Consider the following 21,103-nt stretch of genomic DNA (forward strand, 5'->3'; position numbering starts at 1 on the left):
TTGACATTTGTCTTCTCTTTTAGGTATGTGAAGAGCTTGCATTTAAAAATGTTTATCAACTTATAACTGTCAAAATATATGACTCAAATTCACATTTGAGGCCTCCAGTCTGTTGCATGTGAGGGCGTTTGCACAGCTCGCACTGGTTTGCAAGCTAAATGTGAATAGTATTACTATCAGACATCTGTAATCATTTTTTAATCGGATTACTTTAAGCCGGTCACTTCCTAACCCTGCCAATACCTGCCATTACCGACCTCCCATTGCCTGCTCATCCTTTCTGTACACACATAATAATGCAGAACACTTCGGATTCCCTAATTTATCACTCTCTCCCAGCTGGACTTGAAGTGACAGATTTATTAGATAGCCATTTGCGGCTGCATGTAATACTGCCAGTTGAGGGTCGGCAAGACTGACAGAGTCAAAGCTGTTTGATGACCTCAAGGTGATAATGACCGTACAGGAGAGAAGGACACAGAGGAGGACAGAGAGGCAGATAAAGAGAAATGGGAAATGGCGTGGGCGGGTGATGAGGGAAAAAGGGTTGGATGGTCAGACATCTGGCGGTGTAGAGAGAAGCAGACACATGCACATGGGTAGTGGGCCACAGCTGAACATAGTGTGTATAATGTACTGAAACTGGAAGAGATTAAGATTAAAACTATAATATCAGATATAATACTGTGCATGCGTGCAGGGAATGGATGCAATGTGTATAGTTTTTAAATACAAGGGGAGGCCCTTCAGGGGTAGATTATTTAAAGGAACAGTACGACTTTTTGGGGAATATGTTTTGTTGCTTTCTTGGTAAGAGTTAGATGGGATGATCAGTACCACTATCAATCTGTTAAATATGAAGCTACAGCCTGCAGGGAGTTAGCTTAGCTTAGCATGGAAACTAGAAGCACGGGGAAACAGCTAGCCTGGCTCTATATCACATTATATCTTATTATAGATGCTTGCCAACCTCACAATGATGAGAAGACTCCAGGACGTCAGCCAAGAAATAGTCCAGCAAACAACTCCCCATGAAACCACTACCTTTGGATGGAGCTAGGCTAGCTGTTTCCCCCTGCTTCCAGTCTTTATAGCAGGGCAAGGCAAGGCAGGGCAGCATTATTTATATAGCACATTTCAGCAACAAGGCAATTCAAAGTGCTTTACATAAAACATGAAAGAACAATTAAAAATATACTCAAGCTAACACAAATAGCAGCCTGAAGATATACAAAAAAATGTAAATGTATCATATATAAAAATTAAATTAAAAACTATGTGACAGTGTCCACACAAGCTGAACATCATAAAAGTAGAATTTATGGGATATGGAATTTATATATGTATAAATCTAAATTGGGTTACCCTAGAAAGATGGATAACAAAAACAGCTCCTGCAATGATACCACAGATTCCTCTTAATCTCAGTATTTACAATGGAGCATGAGATCAAAATGCTTGGGCCAAAGATGCTCTTTTTCGGAGGCATTGCCATCCTTTCGAGGGGGGTATCTCAGTTTTCTCACGACCTGATACCGGCTGCATCGTGAAAGGACAGGACCGTGCTGGGAGGATTTTTTATTCCTTTTTTTCCAGTGGGCAGTACTTAAGGAGGGCATGGATGTATTATTGGTGCATGGCCTTGAAATGTTGTAGAAATTAGGCGAGGCTGCCGGTGTTCCGGCCAATCACATACCGAGGTGTGGCCCTCGGAGGGCGTGGTCACGGTGGAAAGGGTGGTGCTACAAGCGGAAGTGTGTCTCGGCTGATCTCTCGCTGTCATTCGGCCACGGTCGGTTTCAGGATAGAGGGGCAGCTCGAAGAAGCACACAGGAATCGGCTGGCTCTGTAGGAAAGACATTTAGCGAGAAAATATACTGAAAATCAAACGAACAATGAAACCGATCGAATAAGGCTTGTGAAAGAACAGCGGCCGGATATATTTCACTCATTGCCACGTTAACAAAGCTCTTTGATTACCATTATCATTGAGCAGGCAGGACACGTCAGGCGAAGGGAGAAAAAAGCTGACCAACTGCACTGTAGCCAGCTCTCAAATCGCCTCTGTAAAAGCTTTGTCTGACGCACTCCTCTTTTCAAGGACACCTTGCTTTCATACCGTGGAAAGGATCTCGACAAAGACATCGCCGAGGTCGAAGGTGGGGATCAGAAGGTGAAAAGACATTTTATTCGCCTGTATTCAGGCTGTCCAGCTAGCTAGCATTTATGCTAACGGTTGATAGCTAGATAGCTAACGTTAGCAACGGATGGAAATGTCTAATCAGTTTATATAAACCGCTTCACTGTCGACGGTTACTTGACGTGTAACAATGTAATAACGAGCAATAATGTCCGACACTATTCATTGTATGACTTGTATCTGATACATTTTGAGGTTGGACTCCACAGACTCCTGACAGCTGTCAAACAAGGTCGAGTGTTTTTTCCTCAGAACGTTAAGACGGTTTATTGTTAATATTCTCAAAATTCATTGATATTTTGTAGAGTGGGCATCTCTTTAATGTTATACTGCGGGTAATGTATTGTCTGTCAGCTGGTTTGTGTTAGGAAAACGTCTCCAAATGGAGATTGTGTCGGCTCGACACGGCACTGTTTCAAGCTATATTGGTGGCTGCCAGCAGCTCAGCTGAAGACTTAGCTACAAGCTGGCAACGTCACGGGGTTATAATTAGCTAAAGATGTAATGTTAACTGGTTGGTTTGTTCAACTGCTCAGAGTAATAAGGGTAGATTGTTCTGTAAAAGAATGAGCTCATTCATGACAGTCTTGTGTGATTATCATATGTCTAGGAGTCCTCTGAGGGTGTAAAACAGACCCAACGGAAAGAAAGATCTTTTATGTCACTAGAAAATGTCTATGGCCATCACCTAGTTGTTTCTAAATCTCTTGATCTATAGTGGAATGAGAGGGGCTGACTGCTAACTCAGTGCATGCCATCCTGTGTGCTCTTCTCTCAATAGGACCAAACGATCACGGGATAGCATTTGTGTGTGGGGGCAGAAAACAAATGGGGGATTACGGGTTTGGAGTCCTAGTTCAAAACAACACTGGCAACAAGTCTGCATTCCCGGTCCGAATCCACCCGCATCTGCAGCCCCCACACCACCACCAAAATGTGTCGCAGAGCCCTGCCGCTTTCATAAACAGCACCACAGCCGCAGGGAATGGCACCACGGGAGGCTCTCCCTGGCTCTTCCCTGCCTCTGCCACCCACAACAGTGTGCAAGACGAAATCCTGGGGGGGCCAGAGAAGCCCAAAGCACAGCAGCAACAGGAAATGCAAGAAACGCAAGAAAAGCAGCAGCAGTTGTCCCCTGGGAGTCACCAGGAGAGTGGGAATGGTGGTGGGATCATTTCAGAACTGGAAAAAGTCCGGTCAGATGAAGCCAAGACAGACAACGGCACGTCTGAAGGAAGTAACGGAAAAGAGAAGCAGTTACGTCTTGAGTCTCCTGTCTTGACAGGCTTTGATTACCAGGAGACGTCTGGTCTTGGGGGAACTGGCCAGGTCCAATCCAGTACAACCTCGTCATCGCTTACTGGCTTCAACAACTGGTCAGCTGCCATTCCGCCAGCGCCATCAACCATCATCAATGAGGACGTCAGCTTCTTCAACGCGGCCTCAGCCAACAATGGGCCCCTGCTGTTCCAGAACTTCTCACACCATGTCAGTCCAGGGTTTGGCGGGAACTTCTCCCCCCAGATTGGACCAGCGGCAGCCTTGTCCCAGCACCACCCGGCTCCCCCACCACACCCCCACTTCCAACATCCCCACAACCAGCACCAGCAGCATCGGCGCTCCCCGGCCTCACCACACCCTCCACCGCCCTTTCCGCACAGGAATCCGGCTTTCAGTCAGTTGCCGCATTTGTCCAACAGCCTGAACAAACCCCCGTCCCCTTGGGGTCCAGCCAGCTACCAGAGCCCCTCTCCCTCCCCTGGCTCCTCCACCTCCTGGAGTCCCGGAGGAGGCTATGGTAGTGGTGGCGGTGGCTGGGGTGGGTCTCAGGGCAGAGATTATCGCCGAGGGCTGAATGGCGGTATGACCCCCATCAACTCTATCTCCCCACTGAAGAAGACCTTCCCTAACAACCATGTGGCATCCCAGAAGTACCCTCGAAACAGTCCCGCAGGCTTCAACCCCAAGTCCTGGATGGATGATGGAGTTGGACGCAGTGATAACATCTTCCCCTTTCAGGTCAGTTCCTGTGATAGTCTCATTGTATGATTTAGCAGTAATTCTGGCATGCTATTCTGTGTAGGGATGCACCGATGCCACTTTTTTTCAGACCAAGTACTTACATTTGAGTACTTGCCGATACCAACTACTGATATGAGTACTTAATAATACTATTACAGTTCTAACAATGTTTTATTTTCATCAGATATTTTCTTCACTTTCTGACTGTAACAAAGTAAATGTACAACTAGATGCTGTTGTTGACTGGTTAATGTTCAACTTTGTGTTTTCCTAAACAAACATGGCACTGCCGCCCATTTCACATAAATGTAAAATATCTCCAAAGTGCTGACAGTACTCGACTACCTGCTCAACTGACGAGACGAGAGGTTAGGCGCGGGTATACTCGCACCACCGTAAATGTTTATGCTCAGCGCATTGTTCGTTGCAGTACTCTCCGAAACACCAGAGGGCATACAGACAAATCAATCTGTGAATTAGCAAGACGTAGTAGAGAAGAAGAAACCGGAAGTAAAGGAAAGCAGGCTGCCTGGCAATAGTAGTAAACCCATCAATGTTAAAACACAGACGTAACGCAAAGCATTATATTTATCTATCTATTTAGGCTAATGTCACTTTGCCATAAAGTGGTATCGGGTGCGGTTTTATCGGGGTAGTTTTACGAGTATGAGTACATGAGCACAGTATCGCACCGACACCCAAGTACTGGTATCGGTGCATCCCTAAATCTGTGTGAATATTTTTCAGCAGTAGCCGCCTGCTGCCTGAATGATTAAACACCAATGTGTCATTAATGTTAGCTGTTGATTTTATTACAGTATGTGGTATAGCTGCTATTTTTAGACATGGGGGGAGGGTATGGATTTACATGATACATTTGGTATCATGTTAGTTTAGAAAGCAGTTGTTGGGCTCTGTATTTCCACAGCTGTATGTGGAAGTCCCTGATGATGACTAATGTGGCTCTGTCACTGCAGTGGTGTGTGACACGTATACGAGCTGGGGGGTTGGAGTGAGTAGTGGGGGTGTGGCGAGTGGGGGGAGGCATCATGGATGGAGATAAAAAAGATAGGAAGAGGGAGTTAGCAATGGGGAAAGCAAGAGAGGGTGCGAGGAGAAAGATCCTAGGAATGGATGACCAAAAATGACAGAGACTAGGATGTAAAGAAAAATCTAGATACACCAGCGAAGAAGAAGACATCATCATGGGATTTCTTTTATTCTGGCTAGAAAAAAAAAACCTATACTGTGGATTTATGACCCAAGCCTAATGCCCAATGGTTTTTCAGGATTACCGCTTTATTAATCACCCAGGTCGTGGCTGCCTTAGCCTAGCAACTCGTTTTCAAAATGCCAGCCTATTCATAGTGTAATTTTGATAGCCGGGTCCACTCACAATGAAGATGGCTTGAATAATTGTGTAATCACATGTAGAAAAAAGCCGATAGGATTGATGGAGAGAGGTAAAGGGAGCATGGAGATAAATAAATTTTATTGATCTAGCTCATGATTGATTGTGTCGGTCGTTAGAGGAGGCGGGAGTGAAGAGAGGAAGGTTGGTATAGGCCCAGCTAGGCCTTATGACCTGATGAAAGGCTTTGCATATCCTTTGCTTTCTTACCTTTGTTCCTTTTGCTCTGTCAAATTAACTTCTGGTCAGTCATAGGTACTTGATTGCCATTGGTTCCCAATGTCATCATGGATGGAATAGACAGTATTAAATTGTCTGAATAATTGCTTGCCTGTGTTGTTTCAGCGGTATGTCAATAGCCGAACAGCATTACTAATTAGCCTTAGAGATCACCAGTGAGAGGCTACTTCATTTCCTGGCCATGCCCATCCATTGGGCAAATCTACTTCATAATCTCAAATCAATCACACATTTTTTCAGAAATTAACCAAAAATAAACTAGCAAATTAACTCACTTTATAATTGTAAGAAAATGTTGCTTGCCATAACCTTCCCAGGTATTTCCCTATCTCTACTTACAATTAATGACTCACAGAGCACCTCAGGCCAAACAGTAAGGTTGTTGTATTGACATGTCTTGCGTATTTTTGCTAAATAAGTAGACATTTACCATTAGCTTACAGCCTAATTACTGTAGGCAGTCATAGGGCCAGGTTCATATTTGGTCTATTCCAAATAATTTCAATGAATATTCACAACTTAATTAGCGACAGTAAATGGTTGTAGATGCTGCTTAAAAAAGAACCTAGGTCTGTTAGCAAATTCTCTTTCAATCTAAATTGTAAATCTGCGTCCATTTTGATCAGTGGACAGTCCTCCTGTTACGTCCACATGTCAGATTTAACTAAAGCTAGCATTACTTTAGCCGCAGTATGTTGCTCTGCATTGCGACTGAATCAGATCAGCCAAAGTAGCATTGTCCTTCTGCCCTCTTGTGTGTGTGTGTGTGTGTGTGTGTGTGTGTGTGTGTGTGTGTGTGTGTGTGTGTGTGTGTGTGTGTGTGATTATGTAAGTATAACCAATTTACAAAGAACAAGGAATTAATAATATAGGTCTAGGTTAGAAAAAAAATGAAGATGTATATTGACGCTTAATCTTTAAACTATGGTCTTGTAATTGGTAGATCTGAGGTGATATGAGATTATACTTTGAGAGCCAATGGACAAGTTTCTCGACTCACAGCAGAGATGCTGGTGACAGCAAGCACTCTCTGTGTGACGTGCTTGTAAAAAATATTGTAAGCATATCAAATGATAAACCATATGTCATGTGTTTTTTTCTGAACCGTAAACTGATGTTGCAACGTTGAAGCCTGCATTATAGAAACTCCTGTTAAATTATTACACAGGCAACCAAGTGTCAAGTTTATTCGTCAGAGGCCTCCTCAGTGTACTTCAGTCTTTAAGATCTGTAGGCCATTTCATTTACATTCACTTCCATTTTAGTGCCTTTGCTGAAGAATTGCAATAATGTAGCTAATGTAGCTTTGTTTTGTTTAAAAAAAACAAAAAAAAACTGTGCTTGTCAAGATCATGCACTGTTCAGATGACTGATGACATGTTGCCTTACACAAGGCACCCCTGGTTTGGTAATTGAAATACAGTAGCTCCTGTAACTCTGAACTAAACAGACCCCATGAGGAACTGTTGTCACATGGTTTCCCTAAAAGCCCTCTCCAACTGTCTCCATTTTAGCACTGGCACAACAGATGAAGGATGAGTGGCTTTAGCTTTAGTATTCAAATTGTTTATTCTGCCTCCTGTACAATCAAAGTTTGTTCATCAAAGTGTCGGTTTATCTGTACACTTTTGGATTAGATGTGATTGTAACACACAGCTCTACAGAGAGTTGCTGCACTTCACTAACATTTGCAGTTAGATGCTATTCAGTAGATAGGAACACACATTAAAACGGTGATATGTCACTGGTGAGGTATGTTACAAAAGCTAGCTGCTAAAGCAAAGATCCCTCTTTCTGTCCACTTTCATGGAGTTTGGCGTTGTCTTGTAATTGCCTTAGCCCATGACATTTATGTGTGTGTATCTGAGGAAATGTGTAGATGTAGTTTGAGAGCAAGGTCATATGCCGTTAGGTGGTTTATCCAAAATGGTGTACAGCACCATGGCACACAGAGGGAGAAAATGTACTGTGGCTGTTGCTGCAGCAGGCAGGGCCACTGCTGTATTAGAGCAGCTTTAGTATTTGGGATGGGCTCCAGGCCAGGCACACTGCTGCTAACTGCTAATACACTGGTCAGCTAGTAACTAGCCTCAGGCCAAAAATGTGTACTTTTTAAAGGCCACGAAAGCCTTCCTTGCTTTTCTTTTTCGTCTCTCGTGCTTTTCTTACTTTCCATCCATCCATTAGCTATACCTGCTTATCCTTGATATTGCGGCGAGACTGAAGCCAATCCCAGCTGACGTTTGGCGAGAGGCAGGGTACACTTTTGACATGTCACCAGTCAATCACAGGGCTAGCACATAGAGACAGACAACCATTCACACTCATAATTCATACCCATGTCGCCAATTAACCTAACCTCTTTGGATTGTGGGAGGAAACCAAATCACCCATGCAAATTTTCTGTCTTTCTACCTCCCTAATTCCTCCTCACCTGTGAAGTTCACGGTCCGAGGTCTGCTGCTGTGCCAGGTGTACTGGGCTCATTCAGATTGGTAGATTTGGCCTGTGACCAGAGGTGTCAAGTAACGAAGTACAAATACTTTGTTACCTTACTTAAGTAGAAATTTGGGGTATCTATACTTTACTGGAGTAATTATTTTACAGCAGACTTTTTACTTCTACTCCTTACATTTTCACACAATTATATGTACTTTCTACTCCTTACATTTAAAAAATAGCCTCTTTACTCCTATTTTATTTTGGCTTGTTTTCATTCCGGCTTGTCATCGTTCAAAAAAAACAAAAACCTATCCAGATAAATTGCGTCATCCCGATAGAGTGAATTTGATTGTGGTTAGATGAGAAGTATAAACATACAGTATACCATTCAGACACCCTATTGGTTTGTACGCGATCCATCGCACCTGCACATGACACAAATCACGTCACTCTCCAGCAAGGAAATAGCAGATGTCTGTAGCCTATAGACAGTATATAAGAAGATGTAGCCTAGTACGAAGATGTCCGTGGCAGAGACACAAGAGAACTCAAGCGAAATGTCCCAACCAAGCACCAGCGAGGAGGTTGGTAGCCAGGAAGACCAGCCAACCCTTCTACATCTCTGGCCATACCTGGAAGAATTTTTCGGAATGGTTGGATGCAAAAACAACTCCTTTCGAAAGCGCTGTAAGCTCTGCGCACCCAAGTACCACAAGCTAATTACAACACTTCTAGGCAACTAGTCATCATATCTTCCGCTCCATGAAACATGTTAATGCTCAGTAGTACACATATATGGTTCTTTAACGTATTTCATCATTTTCAATGTGCGTAAATGCGGCTGAAACATTAACATTTTAATATAACATTATAGTCATTATGGCCTTTAGAAAAATGATTTTTTGTGGAGGTGGGGTAGTGCACTACAGGCCCCTGTGGCGCAGCCTAAGCTTTTGTCCTTAATGGCATTTTTTCCCTCTTACATTACTTTTACTTTTATACTTTAAGTAGTTTTGAAACCAGTACTTTTACTTGGGTAAAAAGCTTGAGTTTATACTTCAACTTCTACAGAAGTCTTTTTAAACCCTAGTGTATATACTTCTACTTGAGTAATGAATGTGAATACTTTTGACACCTCTGCCTGTGACCAGACCAAGACCTGCAGGGCCTGAAGGCGAGCATGCCAGGACAGGATATTGGCTCAGTAAGCTACCTGGGTAACTGTTGGTTACCGCTCCCTACTCACTGTTTGTGTAGCTTAGATATACTGCAGCCTTGTACACAGTGCTGTTATATGAAGGTACATTATTAAACTAGCTCTTCAGGCCTGCAGTGGAAACAAATGTTAAACACCTGTTGTCTGACTTGACACAGCTGGATTTTTTTGATTTCTGATTGTTTGAAAGGCAATCTAATCAATATGACAGTTTTTACGCAAGTATTTGAAATAATGTAGTGATTGTCAGTGCCTGGGTTTACTTTGAAGCAAAAAGCTTCAGTCTTTTCAGGTAGCCTTCTTATTCATGATGTGTGCACGTAAATTCTCTAGTGTTGCCTGTCTACAAACAGACACTCAGAGCCATCAAACCGTAGAGGCCTGATGTTTCAGCCATTACCTGTGGTCCTTGTGACATTGGTGTTAAATGACAGAAATGTTTTTTAGACTAATGAGCGGCCTGAGCTGTGCTGGCAAGCACATAACTCTGCTGCTCATACAGCCTCATTGTGCCCTTCTCACACCCTTGACAGATGCTCTGAAACAGGAAACAAGAAAACTTGTGTGTGTATGTGCTCATGCCCATGAGTGCATGAGCCCTAATTAGTCCCTGGCCTATGTCTTCTGCACATGTGTCTTAACAAAGGAAGAAGAGAAAGTGGAGTCTATGCGGAAGCGTCATATTGCATTTAGCCTAGCTCATTGCATATAATAAAGGAGTCAGTTCAGTTAAATCCGCAAGCAGTACAAATACTGCTGGATCCCTCCCCCCCCACACACACACACACACACACACACACACACACACACACACACACACACACACACACACACACACACACACACACACACACACACACACACACACACACACACACGTACCTTTCAGCCAACACTGGGTAATAGGTTGTTTTTGACAGTTGGGGGTATTTAATGTCATAGCAGGCCTTTGAAATACTTTGACCAGGAAGAAACATAATCGCAAGCATCAAAAGCTCAACCTGCTTCCCTTTCCTGCCTGCCTTCCTTTCTTCTCTTTTTTACTTTGCCTTACCTCACTACTCACTTTCCCTCTCTCCATCATCCCCTTTCTTTCATCTGCTATTTTCCCCTTCCCTTCGTTGCTTTGGGCTTCCTCTCTCCATGTTGTCTTGGGCATGTGATTGGATGCACAAAAAATAAGGGAAAAAACATCAGCCTTCCCACAAATGAATGTGAGGTGGATGGTGTCATAATCTCTCGCCTCTTAAAAACCTAAAAATCCTACTGTGCCCACATTCTTATGTCTTTTACCTTGTTCCCTTTTCCACCCTCCCTCAACTTCCATTTTTCATTAACAGGCAGGTGACATGGAAGATTCATGTTGGAGTTAATCACCCACAGCTTGCTGTATTTAATCATTTTTTACTTCCCTTTATGTCATCAAAATCTGTTGGAGGTTGTCCTCTCTGTTTTGTGGTGGTTAAGATTAAAACCTGTCTAGAGTTGAGAGGCTGTGTACATTACAAGCAATCTGATCCACTTTGTTATTTCAAGCTTTTTTCACTTTACAGTTAAACAAATAATACCATCATCTATCGTTGATTTGTGACAGGCTAGGTCTTGGTAAAAATTGTAAAGCGCTTTGTCCGTCCTTTTACCTTTTTAAATCTGACTAAATTATTTTGTTGATGAATCGTTTAGTCCATAAAACATCAGAAAATAATGAAAAATTCCCACCACAATTTCCTAGAGCCCAAGTTAATGTCATCAAAATGTATTGTTTTTGGACCAGCAGTTGAAAAATCCAAATGTATTCAGTTTAAAATAATGTGACAAAGACACTCAGCAAATCCTCACATTTGAGAAGCTGGAAACATCATATTTTTGGCATGATAAATCCATTCTCAACAGTTGCTGATTTATTGTCTGTCGATCAACTAATCGACAAATCTTTGCAGGTAGTATTCTTCAGAGTTCAGGTAGCATTGGCTAAGTTGCATTGGACCAAATGATCACAGTACTATTTTGTCAGGTCTTTCAGATGAGCTATGAAAACACATAGGTCTTACCCCTTTTATAGGAAGAAACTAATTCATACAGACCCAATGTGTGTACTTTATATTGACTAGACTGTTTGGTTATAAAACACTGATAAATGAACCTATAATAGGTCATGGTAATTTAATCTAATAAACCCAGTTTAGAGTTCATGCCTCCCACAATGCACATTCTCTGATCCACTGAGCACATGCTGCCTCTTTTCAAAGGAATGATTCCAAATTTGATGATGCATTCCTAACTTGTTAATCCCAGTACTTTTAGATCAATTGAGTACCTATTTGTTGATCCAGGGTCAAATATTCAAAAATGGTAACAGGGCTTGGTAGATGCACTTTGCCATGCTTTCTAATGTAAATCGATCCATCATGCAGGTTTTTATTGACGGCCACTGTAAAAAAACAAGGGGTGTCACTGTGTCTCGCCATTTTAATCCATTTAGCTTTAACTAGATTGGGTCATGATGATTGTACTTTTTCTGCTTACCCACATTGTGTGTGTGTGTGTGTGTGTGTGTGTGTGTGTGTGTGTGTGGCCCCGCAATCAGTCAGGAATGAGTAATTTGGTGGTCAGCTGGCCAGTTGTTGAGAGACAGAAGGATGTATGAATCTGATGATTAATCACTCTCTGCACTTCTCCAGGCTAATGCTTAGCAACTGCAGAGCACCAGCCAGGCCTCATGCCCGCCATACTTCCATCTCGGCCACAAAATGAATTCCTGTTCTTCTAAATAACATAATAGAATTACCTTGCAGTACTACATCAGCCAAAATATAACCGTACCAAGGAGATGGTACGATAAAGAATAATGACACCCGATGAAAGCATTAAATTTTTGACCAGGAAGAGCTTCTGCTTGCTACTTCTGCCCAGTTATCATAGTATACTACAAAAATACCATAACCTCTAAAAATGCAGCAGATCCCAGAAATCTTGCACTTTCATGTTAAACCTGTCTGTGTTTGTCTAATGTGTTTATGTACTTGTCTATGCTCAGATATATCCACTAGTGGTGTATACTTCCCACAGTAACCAGTCCTTCACTTGTTTCTGCCTCCCTTGCCTTTCAATGTTTGGTTTATTTGACCTAAAGCAATAGCCTAAGTCCACACAAGATACTGGGGCGGATATGAGAAAATAGTAGACCTAGTCTGGCCTAGATCCCTGTGTTGATATTTGTTTTGAGGGAGAGAGTGTGCACTGGGTGTATTCTTCTACCATGTCATCCCTGTGTTAGTATGTTCCCTCTGTCAGTGTGGGAAATCTACACATCTACATCAGCCAAAATGCTGGTGAAATTTTGGCTACAGCTGGGGATTTTTTGGCTGTTTCATCAGCCAGTGTGTGCCAGACATCCAACCAAGCTCTTTGACTGATCAGATAATAAAAGTAGCTATTGGATTTTGGGAGCCACAGCAGACAGTAGATAAAAAAAGTGTGCTCCCTGCCTGCCCCGACCTTTGGTTATATAGTTCACAGACTCGGGTCTGTTTTTCTGAACCCTTAAGCATTTCACCTCTGTTGAGTTCATGATGCAACACGGTACGATATGAACTTTTCTTCCCAAGGTGGTTTTGCTTTCAGACAACTATCCACAGACATTGGCCCAATTTTTGTAACGTGGGTTTGAACTGGTTGCTGGACAAATGTGTACATAATACAGAGGTTATGCATAGATTAATGCCTATTTGTTGGAAAGACAAAGTGGTGAATGGAGAGTGATTGACTATACAGATCAGTTACTTACAAGTTGACAGGCATATTGGGTAATTCTTGTTGTGCAAGGCCGGCCCATTATCAGTCAGGTCAAGGGCAGAGCTGGTCACGCAGTGTTGATGTCAGGAAGTTTCAGACTTTTCAGGGGCGGTCAATTTGACATACCGGTGTTGCACATTCATTATTTTGTCTGGATTTTAGATTTAATTTTGACTTATAGCTCACTTTAATAAACAGGCTTTCACACAATGTCAGGCTTTATTTGTATTGTTATGTCAAGTAGGCTGCACAATAGACCTCAATCAGACCTCCATTCAAACTGTTGCTACACCTGCTTATTCTTTTTAAACTGGCAAACAATGGTGACTGTTCTGGAAATGTCTGAATTTTCTCTTAAAAGTATGCATCCAATTAAGTTTAGGGTAGAAGACAAATAAGCCATGCTGTTGCAGAGTGAACTTTATTATCTGTAACACCTACTGTTCACAAGTTTTGCAAGTTTCAAGAGGCTGTGAGTCATGTCATCAATAAACTCAGTTTCTCGATTGTTCTGTCAACATCTTGTCAGCCTCAATCAACTCTAAGCGGACGTTTTGCAGATATAAATCTTATAGCAAAAAGTAAGCTCAAGAGATGTATTCAGGCATGGCTATTTTGTGTATCTTTATAGTTCAGGGAGGTTCTCCTCATTGACATAAATATAATGGACCAATAGACCCTGTTGCTCTGGACGGAGACCAGTGAAGGCTATTAGAAGCACTTTTCCGGTGATCACTTGCTTTACTGCGCAGCCTCCAACTGACAGAGACAACGTAAATGTGACGTGAGCAACGTGTCTGAAAGTTGTAAGTCTTCTGGTAGCTGTGCCAAGAGAAATCTCAATCATTTCCAATCTTACAGAGACGGAGAGTGTAGGTATATGTAAGGAGATAACATAAGCACAGGCTAATTATTGCTAACTAACATGCTAGTTAACATTAGTAATTAAACCTAAACAGCTAATGTAAGTCAAAACTGCCTGTGAGCTTCTCCTGTACTATACGGTAATTCCTCCACTGTGCGACAGTAAGTCACTTGGTTATGACACAACCGTTAGCCTATTTTTACAAAAACGTCTGCTACGGAACCATAACGTGAGGTACAAGGTAATGGAGGCTTTTATACATTGTCATGTTTCTTTAGAATTAAACAACGGACAAATAGAGTCTTTAAACGCTTCAGATGTAAAGTTATTCGCAGTCAAGTGACGTAAAAAAAAAATGGCGGTCAGTGGAATGCTAACAAGAGGTGATACCTTTGTAGCAACAAAATGGCGCCATCGGAGGTTCGCGTTCTGAAGCGAAGCTTACCCCCTTGGTTCTCCTTGTCCCTGTGTTAAATATTGTTACTCTGGTGTTAAATTGCTCATGTGTGTGCGTTTTGCAAATACCACATATACATAAACTACAAACATGAAATGCTAATGCCTAGGTTAGAGCATTGTTGGGATATCTTTGCAAATACTGTCATTAAATAGTTAATGGTTTCTACAATTTATATTATTTAAGTAAGCCATTATTATTTTTTTCCACAGATGTACTTAATAAATAATAATAATAAAATAACCAAGTGGCTGATACAATGGATATGATGCGGAAAGGAAAAAAAAAGTTTATTTCAGTCCTGACCAGACAGTTAAGAAAAAAATAAATACTCATGACTAAACATTTGAGTCACGTTGTACAGTTTATTGAACAACTTGTAGCCAGAAGAGTCATTGGCTCTGTGCAGTGTGAGGTCTCTGCCGCACTTAAATAGAAAACTGTTCTAAAGGTATTTCTGCTTTTAAGGTGGCGTTGGAGAATGGCTGGGAAATGGGGAAGAGACAGAGGAAGGACTGAGCCAGTCAGTCGCGTGATGTTGTGGAGACATTTAGCACTAGCTGTAAATATAAACAAGGAGGATATGATTTGTTTATGGTCGTCTTTAGAAGCAGTGTCCGCCTGAATTGTGGTTGTTTTGGATAGAAGGAAAACCCAAATAGTTTATCAGTTAAAGTTGTTGTCAGAGGCTGTATATTTAGTTTGGCTGAGGTGGAGTCAAAACAGAAGCCTTATCAGCATGGCACTTGGTGTGTGTGTGTGTGTGTGTGTGTGTGTGTGTGTGTGTGTGTGTGTGTGTGTGTGTGTGTGTGTGTGTGTGTGTGTGTGTGTGTGTGTGTGTGTGTGTGTGTGTGTGTGTGTGTGTGTGTGTGTGTGTGTGTGTGTGTGTGTGTGTGTGTGTGTGTGTGTGCGTGCGTAGGCACATGTTTTTGACGTGTGCACATATTTTGTGTATACACATTGGAATGGTTGTTTGTTCTCTTACACATCTTTGTGTGTGCATACAAACATTTACAGTATGGTTGGTATGCCAAGGATGCCCTTGTGTGTAGGTGACAAAGCTTCTGGCTCCTTCTTTGTTCTACTGGTGGTTTTACTGTTGCTGCCTCATTGAATGAGTGAACTTTTAGCTCAATTAGTCAGTTAGGTTTTCGCAGCAGTTAAAGTGATGGTTCGGAGTAATTTCACCCTAGGGTCCTTTGCACCATGACCTCGCGCCAACCCCCCCAGAAACTTTTTTCACCTGGGTCTAACATTGGGAGAGTTAGCGTAGAGTAGCGTTATCAGCTGAATAGCTTATTAGCGCAGGGGCTAATGGACCCACGTTTGTATCTCATAAATGACCGCACTAATAATGCCCGAAACTACCAAACTTCTAACCTAGTACAAATAGGTTATGTACTCATAAAACGATGGATTGGAAAGTTTGTAAGTACACCAGAAGTTTATGAACACTAGCCTGCTCTCTTCGGCTCTCTGTTGCTTCTGCTGCTGCTGCTGCTACCTGCAGTTAGACGAGTGCTTAGGGCCGTCTACAAATTACTACACCGAAAAGAGATACAACAAAAATATTTATTAATTTAATGATTAAATAAGGTAATGTCTCCAAACTTACCTCAGTTATTATTTGTCTCCTGCTAGTTTTACTACAGCACTTACTTTAAAAAAAAAAGTTAAATTAAAAAATATTTTTGTTGCATCTCTTTTCGGTGTTGTAATTTGTAGACGTCCCTAAGCACTCGTCTTACTGCCGGCAGCAGCAACAACAGCAGAGAGCAGAAGCCAGCAGGCAAGTGTTCATACACTTCTGGTGTACGTGCAAACTTTCCAATCCATCGTTTTATGAGTACATAACCTATATGTACTACTGTAGACGTTTGGTATCATTTCGGGCATTATTAGTGGGGTCATTTACCAGATACAAATGTGGGTCCATTAGCCCCTGCGCTAATAAGCTATTCAGCTGATAACGCTACGCTAACTCTCCCAATGTTAGACCCAGGTGAAAAAAGCTTCTGGGGGGGGGTTTGGCTCGAGGTCATGGTGCAAAGGACCCTAGGGTGAAATTACTCCAAACCATCACTTTAAACACACACACACACACACACACACACACACACACACAAACCATGTGAAGAGGGGAATTGTGTTTAGTTTTTAAAAATACAATATAATCTTACCAAACAATAAGACAAAAATAAATTAAATGCTGACAACAGAAATTAAATTAAATAAACGAAGGAGTGACTTGTAGAAATACTTGTCACTCAAATGGTTCACACACCTGCGCGATACAGATCTCTCTTGAGGTTGTTGAGGCCTTGAAATTCAAGCAGAAGAAAGAAACCCTAAAGTAAATTATTTAAATGTTTATCCATCTGTTATTCCACTTATGTGAAACTAGGGCTAATCTGTTTTGTTTGTCCTTCCCGCTATTTAGGCTATGCCAAAAGTGTCAGAATCTTAAATGAAGAGACCATTGTGCTTTTGAATCCTCACAATATCTCGGCATTGCATGTATTCAAAGCAAGGTAGAAAGAAATATGAATTGACACTGATGTCATGTCTTTTGTATTTTTCTTTAAAATATGCTCAAAGTAAAGCAAGACTGAAGTAAAAAAAAAAACCTTCATGGATAACTGGGAAAGTGTCTATAACTTTTTAATTAATAGCTTACTTTGGTCCCGGCTGTTCAGGATATGTTTGAATTGTGAAGCAGTCAGGTTTGCAAAACAGTATATTTTTGTGTGTGAATAAAGATGAATGCTGTATCCTTGTCTTGTGTGTGCTCTTTGGCCAGCTTGGGTTAATTGAGGCAATGTTACAGAGATATGAGATATGGATAAATGATAACGCTCCAGTTGCTCCAATGGACCTGCTCATCTCTAAAGACTGTTGACTGCCACACATTTTGAATTAGTTTTATTAAAAACTGCATGTCTTTGAAGCAGGGAAAGAAATGTAAATGGTGTTTCTCCTCTTTCTCTCCTCTCTTTAGGAACGCACCAGGTCATTTGACAGCTTCAACATGAACACACTGGAGAGCTCCCTGATCGACATCATGAGGGCCGAGCAGGACACCCTGAAAGGTGAAGATGTCAATCAAAAACATGAAACACTAAGCAGACAACTGGCTATACTACCATTTGCACTCTGTTAACAGCAGAGACGTAGTGCATAGAGGCTAACATAATGACATGACGTGGACAAAACAAAATTATATTTGGATTTCATTAATTCTGATGAGCCATACATAGCATGTCATTTTGAATAGGAAATAAACCTACTTATTTTCCTGCTTCAGCAGTCCTTCTCAAGGTATTATTTTTAGCACGTGTTATGCAAATGTGACATATTTCCGTACATGGTTGGCGCACAATATTTATCCATGGTATGTGTCACCTCTTTTAAATTGGTTTTAAAATATAAATTGAAAACTCCAAAAATAATGATTAAGCCTCCGAAAATCTTGTCAAGCACCTTAAATAGATGTTAGTGTTATGGCAGCATATGCTCTAATAAAATTAAATGTAAATCGACCCTACTCTCATAAATTAACCTCAAATATATGCGATAAAAATAAGTGCGTGTCATGATTGTATTTCATTGGCCAAGGAGTGTTGCACTTCAAGGTAGAGCTGATAACTGCTCACACACACTTATTCACAACTAAACAGCCCTTCTTAAGTTTCACTTCCTCCACAGATCAGGTGTTGCTTTGTTGCTTTAGTCTGCTTTTAGTGTTGTGATCAACAATAACATGAGAGGTCCGTTCACATCTTCCTCTTGATTTTCTCTCCTTCCCACTTTGAATTTAAAATATTTTTTTTAAAGAAAATTCAGTGCAATGAATCTGACCTCTTTTTTTCATGCATTTTAAGAAGTCGACACAGAGAGAATACAGGGCTGATGGAAGCTTAGGCGTTGTATTTAAGAGCGGATTTGTGAGAGAGATGATCTGAGCCATCATTAGTTTCCAAACACATTCCACGCAGTTGTTTCTGTCCAAACAGTCTGGGCCATTTGTGATCGACACAAATGCACGTTTCTGTTACCTGTAGTATGAATTTTTGGTTGTTTATCTATTAACGTCAGGTCAAATCAGAATGCCCATATTTTCCACATATTGCCAGTAAAAAGTGTGGAAAGGAAACATTTGGCTTGTTAGCACACTTATAAACTGATGTAGGCTAGGGGTGCACCCCTGCAGCTTTTTTATTTCCAGGTCAGTGTAAATCCATGTATTTCTGGTCTTTGAAACTTTACTGTATATGGATTTGATTATTACCGTTGGGCATTTTTACACATGTGCGTACACTCAGTTGCCAGTTTGTTTGGTACACATAGATAAAACTGATGCAGTCTTATACAACAGTCCTGCAATAAACCCAACCTTTTATGAAGGTTATAATGTTGATTCCACTTTGAGGTGGCTGAACTGTATTCCTTGTAACTGAGAGGTGCTGCTGTTATTTACAGTAGCCTACCTTCCTCGATAATGAATTGAAATTATTATAATAATAGAAAGAGGCACAACTAACTCAAACTAGTTTATAAACTACTCACTAGTTAATAAACTGGCAAGTGACTGCATATTATATACATTACAAAGCAGGAGCTATCACTTGTTATTTTCTGAAAAAGAGAATCATCAGAAATTGGACTCTAATGCTGTTTTTCCATTACATGGTACCTGCTCGACTCGCCTCGACTCTACTCACATTTCTTGGTTTTCCATTATGAAAAAAGTCCCTGGTACCTGCCAACGGATACGTTCTTTTTAGTATCATCTCTGTCGAGGTTCCGAGCGAGCTGAGGCGATACAAAAAGGTGACGTGAAAACCTGCAGACTGCTCATTGGTCGGAGAGAATCGTCACTATCGTCATCATTGCTAACAACAGACGGGGGTGTCCTGAACAAACCCGCCGTTTTTAAATAGTTTAGCCAGCATTTTATTTTTTTTTGCTGCCTCCAGCATCTTTTGAAACAATATTTGTCTTCAACAGCCACATGCCGAGAATCAAAAACAACACACCTTCGACGTTTTGCGTGTGTGTGTCGCGTTAGGTCATGGCAGTTTCCTGCGGTGTCGCTATGACGACCAGCCACGCTCGCATCACGCATGAGGCGGTACTAAATCTGCAATGGAAAAAGGAGGACGGGGCACCACACCGCGGCCGAGCCGAGTAGAGCTGGCACTAGCAGTGGGTAAGGGCCATAACTGACTAGGTTTATTGATGAATAGAGACTCGGCAATGTCTGTTATTGGCTGAATGGTGTTAGGCAACACTGGTCAATGGTAACCCAGAAATGGGTTATTGAATACAGCCAATACTGTGGCAAATATTAGCCATTGGTCGAGAAGGAGTAGCTTGTAGTAGTAGTTTTGGTAATGATCATTGTTCAAAAGGAAACGCCTTGGATTTTCCCAGGCTTTAGTTGCGTTTAAAGGATTTGGGTGTGGAGTTTAAATTGTCAGCCACAGTTCTTAGTAGTTTATCCAACCGCAAGGCTTAATGCTAGACGACGACTACTTCACAACCATCTTTTCTTTTTTTTTCTTTTTTTTTTACGTCATCACAGTCTAATGGGCTGAGTACCAAAAATGGAATAACTTAGGTTTTTGTGTGAGCTTAAAGCTCAGTACAAAGATCTCAAAATGCCAGTAACAGTGTGATGTTTTCCTTTTCTAGTCTGCATGTACAGTTTGTCTTATCTTTGTACCTTTTTTAAAATGTTGCTTGCAGAAAATGAAAATCAAATATAGTACCCACATTACTCCTTGTCCCCGGGTTTAATCTTATTGAATGTATATATTCCCACATGTTCTACAAAAAAAAAAGGTGCAGCCATGTAAAACACACCTTCATACCAGTTTCACTACCAGAACAACAAGATGAGTGAAAACTCTGAGACTATCACCTTGTATATATTTGAGCCTCACACCCACTGGGCTCAGCCACATCCAGCTGTAATCTAATGTTCTGCTGTCAAACCTTAGTAAATCTTCCCGCAATATTAAGAGAAGAAGACTGGAAGGTTACCTCATTAGCCACATTTTGGTGTCTTAGCTCCAGCCATGCTGGCATAGATTCCTGCGACTAGATTAGATCCAAGAACTTGGCACCTGAAGACCAAACAAGTTTTCTTCTAAAGTAAAAACCCCATTATCTTCTGCTGCATTAGGGCTGAAACCATGTAGGGTTTGGAAATGATGAAGTATTGACCCAAACTTTCTTTAATAGTTGAATATAAAGACTTTGTCCTTTTTTTCCCCTCACAGCTCTGTTTAGGTTGAGGAAAGATAGACTTGTCTGGCAGTGTTTATATGTGATACAACAAATTCTTCTTCTGTCATTTCAGTTAATTCTATGCGTTGTCCAATAGTATGACCACACGTTTATCTTTCTTACCTCTTATTTTACCTAATTTTTCTTCAGCCGTCCTCTTCAGA

The 21,103-nt window shown here is 41.4% G+C and overlaps 1 protein-coding gene across 2 annotated transcripts in view; it reads left to right on the forward strand.

Annotated features, from left to right (window-relative positions):
- The first annotated feature begins 1,791 nt into the window (after window positions 1-1,791).
- cpeb4b (cytoplasmic polyadenylation element binding protein 4b) overlaps window positions 1,792-21,103 on the forward strand; it is a 35,444-nt gene continuing 16,132 nt past the window's right edge. Inside the window, exons 1-3 of one of the 2 annotated variants that reach the window (XM_028595063.1) lie at window positions 1,792-2,173; window positions 2,982-4,219; window positions 17,647-17,737. In XM_028595063.1, coding sequence (XP_028450864.1) covers window positions 3,029-4,219; window positions 17,647-17,737 — 1,282 coding nt within the window. In that variant the 5' untranslated portion in view covers window positions 1,792-2,173; window positions 2,982-3,028. Of the gene's footprint in view, window positions 2,174-2,354; window positions 2,433-2,981; window positions 4,220-17,646; window positions 17,738-21,103 lie in introns of those variants that run through there. The other variant, XM_028595064.1, reaches the window with a different exon arrangement.

This window comes from Perca flavescens, chromosome 13 (genome assembly GCF_004354835.1).
Source record: "Perca flavescens isolate YP-PL-M2 chromosome 13, PFLA_1.0, whole genome shotgun sequence".
In the NCBI taxonomy this organism is placed as follows: domain Eukaryota; kingdom Metazoa; phylum Chordata; class Actinopteri; order Perciformes; family Percidae; genus Perca; species Perca flavescens.